This window comes from Gallinula chloropus, assembly GCF_964237585.1.
Source record: "Gallinula chloropus genome assembly, chromosome: 2".
Lineage (NCBI taxonomy): Eukaryota > Metazoa > Chordata > Aves > Gruiformes > Rallidae > Gallinula > Gallinula chloropus.
Window position 1 is genome coordinate 17,036,753 of NC_140086.1, and position 6,000 is coordinate 17,042,752.

At 38.5% G+C, this 6,000-nt stretch overlaps 1 protein-coding gene across 1 annotated transcript in view; it reads left to right on the top strand.

The window, feature by feature from the left end:
- Positions 1–5,715, top strand: part of TRPS1 (transcriptional repressor GATA binding 1) — a gene marked incomplete at its 5' end in the record, with an annotated part of 172,684 nt that extends 166,969 nt beyond the window's left edge. Inside the window, one exon of the mRNA XM_084280091.1 lies at positions 4,490–5,715. Within this exon, the coding sequence (XP_084136217.1) occupies positions 4,490–5,551 (1,062 nt within the window). The 3' untranslated portion in view covers positions 5,552–5,715. The remainder of the gene's footprint in view (positions 1–4,489) is intronic.
- Positions 5,716–6,000: the final 285 nt, after the last annotated feature.

The window sequence follows — 6,000 nt, forward strand, 5'->3', positions numbered from 1 at the left end:
GCTCAGAATCTTTTAGGTTAAGACTCACTAGTTAACTATCATCCATGCTATCTGTAATAGAGGCACATGGGAGAGTCAGGTGACTGGAATTTTACTCTAATTAATTAACTTTTACATCATGATCATGAAGTTAAAAAGTATTATTTTTCATTGAATAGAAACTGAGGCAGTCTTTGGGAGTTTGCCAAGGCAACACAACAATTTAGGCCTAGAGCCCAAATCAGAAATCTGTGTTGTGACTGAGAGTGTATATTTTTAAAAACGTTTTTCAGAAATTCCATTAAAAAAAAAAACCCCACTCATGATACTATTTCAAATGCATTAAGACTCCCAAGTGTCTATGCCTATTTCTCTTTACATTTGAGGCATAAGCATCTAAATCAATTAGTAGCTTCTGTGAATTTTGTCCCTGGTCCTGTGTACAGGCCATATAACAATCCTGTTTACTCAAGATCCTGTTCGGCCCACTTAATAAAAAAGATTCCAGTTTTTGAAAGCAGCAAGACTATCACCAGCCCAAAGGTTATCTGTGTTTGCCATGTGCTGCCGTTCTGAGGTCAGTAACAATTTTAAGCATCAGAACATCCCAGACAGTCATAACAGCATCTGAGTGGGAGAAGATGGACTTAATGCATCTGGGCAGCATCTTGGCTGAATCTTGCTGAAATTATCATCTTCCTGGAGATCTCTCGAAGTTTTAGCTATATATCATCTGATTTACAGAAATCAATCAGTGATAAGCATACAGAAAGATTTTAAAGAGAGCAGTTTGGTGTTTTAAAGTTAACTTGATGATGTTTGAGTTCATTACTTGTAGGACTTCTTTTCACAGCCTCCATGTTTCCTTTTTTAAATACGTTTTTCTAAACTATAGTATTGGACATTACCATGATCATTGGTATAACTTACCGAACAGATAATGGCTACAAGAACCAGTTTTGAGTCCAAACACCCAGCACAGTTAATTCTTACGAAGGAGTGGGAACAAACTAGTGTGCTTCCAACGATAATAATTAGCAGCACAATGTCAACCTTTATTTTATGCATATGGAAAGCAAGAAGCTGACACTATCTTTTAGCTCCACTGTTCAGGCATTGCAATGAGCTGTCATTGAGTGGACATTTGACATTAATATTTTCAATTGAACTTTGACCAAACGAACGCAAAGAGTTTAATTAATCCTCCTTTCTGCTGTGGTGCGATAGCAACTCCATTGTAAGTTAGAGTCTGAAATAATCAAACAAATCTCTCCTTTGGACACCTTTTGAGACACTCCCATGCAAAGGAATGTTCTTTAGACTGACACCAGAAAGGTGAGAGTCTCTTTTATCTGGCTGCCTGTCTGTTCTTCATGAAAAATTAAAGTAATGGTCAGCTCTGTTTTAGAATTAAGGAGTTGGATGATGCAGTTACTAGGTAAAGGTCTGAAACTATAAAAAGCCAAGGAGATGGAACTGTTCCCTCCTGTGGGCCACCCCGTCAAACTAAATTGTTCTGCACAGCCCAGTAAAATATGCCTATAGCAGGTTTGCACATTGCATAGCTTCCTTTCGTTTGGATTATCACTACTTAGAACTACTGCCCTCATTACCTCCAGAATATGTATAATACATTTATCTCTAAGGTCCCTTTTTCAGTTGTGTTTAATAAGAAAAATCTATGGTCTGTCAGATACTACTAGGTAGTAGTGAGTGACAAATGTTAACATGGTAGTGATTTCTTCTATAAGTCACATTTCCATTTCTATGACACCCTTGAATAATTTTTCAACGTATTTTCAAAAATATTCAATCTGTCTAGGGTCATTTGCATGTAAATTGCCATTTTTCCACATTTCTCTCCTCTAAGGCAGACAACTGTGTTAAGAAATGTGTAATAATATTCCAATGGTCAATTATTAAAATAGTTTTAGAGAAAAAAATGCTTCCCGTTCACTGCAAACATAAATACGGTATTTACATTTGCTGACAGAGAAAGATACATATCCCTTGTCTCCCCAGAATCACAAACTTGACATATTGCAGTCCTGTTTCTGATATTTTTTTAATAACTCTAAGTCGGTTAAGGAAGGAACATGAGATTTTCTTCCATAGTGACTCCTTGACAACCTCTTCAGACCACTTCAATGAGGAGTTACAGCATATTATTCTAGGATTAGACATACGTGATCATCTAGTGGAGAGATCACCTCAGCTCCAGATGATGTCCAAGAAGCGTAATCATAATAATCTACTGATCTTTTTGTTGAATTTTGGAATTGTTTTTAAAGTTGCTCATACATTTTGGGTAGGGAGATTACCAATTGATACAGAGATGGCAAAAAACTCTGTGTGATCACTCTCAATATATTATGTATTGCATACAAGTAAGGGTCTGACACTGGGCATTTTAAAGTAAAATTCTGGTAATGTTTCCACTATTTTCTACGTTTATTGTCCCACTGACAGTCTAAAGACACCATAAAATTTTCTGTCTGCCTCCAAATGCAGGATATTGCAACCAAATACGGAATATTTCTATCTGCATCTTGCTACTATGAGTAAGAAAAGTGTGAGTAGCTTTACTCTGCCGATTAGTCTCTTACTCAGCTAAAGGCTAGACTGATGAATACAGTCATTTGCATGCTGAAGAATTTTTAAGTTGGCCTTTCAGCCTTTAATACCCAGTAGCACCTAACTTGGAAGAGCCTGAGCTACAAACAAGTGTGTGGGAATCCTTAACTGCAAGAACAAAGATGTTTCTTTTAACTCCTTCCAGGGTCAGACTTCATACCTGTGACATGAAGAGTAAGACTAAAAGTATTTCCAAACTAGTTAAAGGTTGTTTGGAAGCCGCATTAAAATGCTCTGTAGCGTATAAATTAGAAGTTTAATAAGAGCAATGTAAAGAACATTGTAAGATCTCACAGCATGTGTTACAATTGTCATAAAAAGGCAAGGAAATTACACTGAGCTGGTAATAAAGAATATATGCTTAGGCATTTGGATAAGCTACTGATTCTCCAAATATCTATAAACTTTATTTGCATGGAATGCACACAGATAATATTCAAATTTTATCTAAACATTGCTTTGCCTCAACTTAGATCTGTTTGAGGAGCCTAGTTCAAGGTGTCATTTTTCTACTAAGTTTAAATTTTGTATATTGAAATTTTAAATCAAACTGAATATTTCTTCTGATTTAGAGTTTTAATAGAAAGTAGAATCTTAACAAGTGGCTGCACTGCCTAAAATGTAGTGGGGCTAAACCACAACATGTTTTCAGCCATTCAGACAGAGCCAACCTCAGGGAAATAAATAGGTGTAAGAGGAGAGGAAGATGGCAAGTCAAGAGAGAAACTAAATCCCTACAAATAATAGAGCAATTGGTCTTCCAGCTCTGGATATTTTTATATTAATTCATAGTTCTGAATATATATAAATTATGTTACATCAAGGTACAAATTGTTTTGGGTGTTGACTGTAGACCAAAATTTAATCAATGTTAAAAAAGAAGATTTCCAAATAAACGTATAAGTGGAATACTGTGTGGGGCACTTTTCTGACCTCTAACCAAAATAGGATTATGTGTGCATTTGGATGAGACAAATGGCAGCAGCCAGCATGCCAAGCTGAATGACTTTAAGGTAGTTCTTGTTGTTTTAACATCTGCCCAGTAGAACAACACATACCGATGTTACAGCACCATCTTTCATTCACATACCATGGCCTTCCTGTGGAGGGGCCTTTCAAAGAGGCCTGGCTGCTGTCCTTCCTTATACTATTTTTTTTTCTTCATGCAGAAGCATTTTCGGTTCTCATCTAAATAGGCCACCTACCCTGAGTTGGTGTGGAGAAGTAGCAACTGGAAACAGAAGTCCTCATTTGGCTCTTGCCTCTGCCTCTTCCTTGATCTCTTTTTTCCTTACAGACCCTTTTCCCCCAACTTCAGGGGAAGCCTTCTCTCCATCATGACTTACTAGCGAAACATCAGTAACATTTAGAAGAAAACCAGTAGGGATAAAGGTTGGGGGGGAGTTACACAATTCTTGTCATACAGTGTGATTGATGTGCACAAACCTCCACCCAATACGGTGGTGGTGACATGATGCATAGAACACTAGTGCACAGGGCCATGCATCTCCCACCTCTCTCCCCTAGCTCTCAGCATCGTCTTTCAGCACATCTTCACAGATTTTTTCAGGAGTAAGGGGTAATAAATGCTTTGACAGCTTGGATACTTCATGCCTTTTTAAGTAAACAGGTATAGTATGTCTAAGGCAGTTGACTTAGCTTGATAAAACAAACCAATTCATAGTTTACTTTTAGGATGAGGGGCCAGGAACTAGCATTTGGGTTGAAATTTGGTCATTCCCATAAAACTAGTGTAATATATAATATAGCTCTTAACAAAAGAAATGATAAATTTGTGTGAGCGCTGCCTCGCAGGTTTGTTTAATATCTCTTTTCTTTTTTTCCCTTTTGTTCATTATGTGTATGTTCGATGCAGACTCCCAGGCCTTTAAACATCATTAAGCAGAACAATGGTGAGCAGATCATTAGGAGACGAACAAGAAAGCGCCTTAACCCGGAGGCACTTCAGGCTGAGCAGCTAAACAAACAGCAGAGGGGTAGCAGTGAGGAACAAGTCAATGGAAGCCCCTTAGAGAGGAGGTCAGAGGATCATTTACCTGAAGGTCATCAGAGAGAAATTCAGCTTCCCAGCCTCAGTAAATATGAGGCCCCAGGTTCATTGACTAAAAGCCATTCTGCTCAGCAGCCAATATTGGTCAGCCAAACTCTGGATATTCACAAAAGGATGCAACCTTTGCACATTCAGATAAAAAGTCCTCAGGAAAGTACTGGAGACCCAGGAAACAGTTCATCGATATCAGAAGGGAAAGGAAGCTCAGAGAGAGGCAGCCCGATAGAGAAATACATGAGACCTGCGAAACACGCAAACTATTCGCCACCTGGAAGCCCTATTGAAAAATACCAGTACCCACTTTTTGGACTTCCGTTTGTACACAATGACTTTCAGAGTGAAGCTGACTGGCTGAGATTCTGGAGTAAATATAAGCTGTCTGTTCCTGGGAATCCACACTACTTGAGTCATGTGCCTGGCCTACCAAATCCTTGCCAAAACTATGTGCCTTATCCCACCTTTAATCTGCCTCCTCATTTTTCAGCTGTCGGATCAGACAATGACATTCCTCTAGATTTGGCGATAAAGCATTCCAGACCTGGGCCAACTGCAAATGGTGCCTCCAAGGAAAAGAATAAGGCACCACCAAATGTAAAAAATGAAGGTCCCTTGAATGTAGTAAAAACAGAGAAAGTTGATAGAAGTACTCAAGATGAACTTTCTACCAAGTGTGCGCACTGTGGCATTGTCTTTCTGGATGAAGTGATGTATGCTTTGCATATGAGTTGCCATGGTGACAGTGGACCTTTCCAGTGCAGCATATGCCAGCATCTTTGCACGGACAAGTATGACTTCACAACTCACATCCAGAGGGGCCTACACAGGAACAATGCACAAGCTGAAAAGAATGGAAAACCTAAAGAGTAAACCTTAGCACTTAGCACAATTAAACAGAAATAGGTTTCCTTGATGGGAATTCAATAGCTTGTAATGTCTTGTGAAGACCTATAAAGCACTTCATATAGAGAGCATGCCTTATCCAATATTAAATCCCTTGTTGTTTTTTTTCTTTTTCTTCATTTTTTTCCTTTTTTTTTTTCCTTTTAAATGAGTGGGTTACCAAGAAAAAAAAAAAAAAAAACAACACACAAAACAAACAGTTGGATGGTGGCCAGGAGGGGGAGAAGATAAGTGAATGGGACACGGCCCACCAAAGCTAGCCAGAATGCAGTGAGTCATGGCGAATAACCTTGAGAAAAATTCACCGGACAATTAATACCTTTGCTATTGTGTAAGAGACATAACTGGCAAGAGTGCAAAGATGTGTATATGTATATACTGCTGCAGGGGTATAGTGAACATATGCACATTGTATA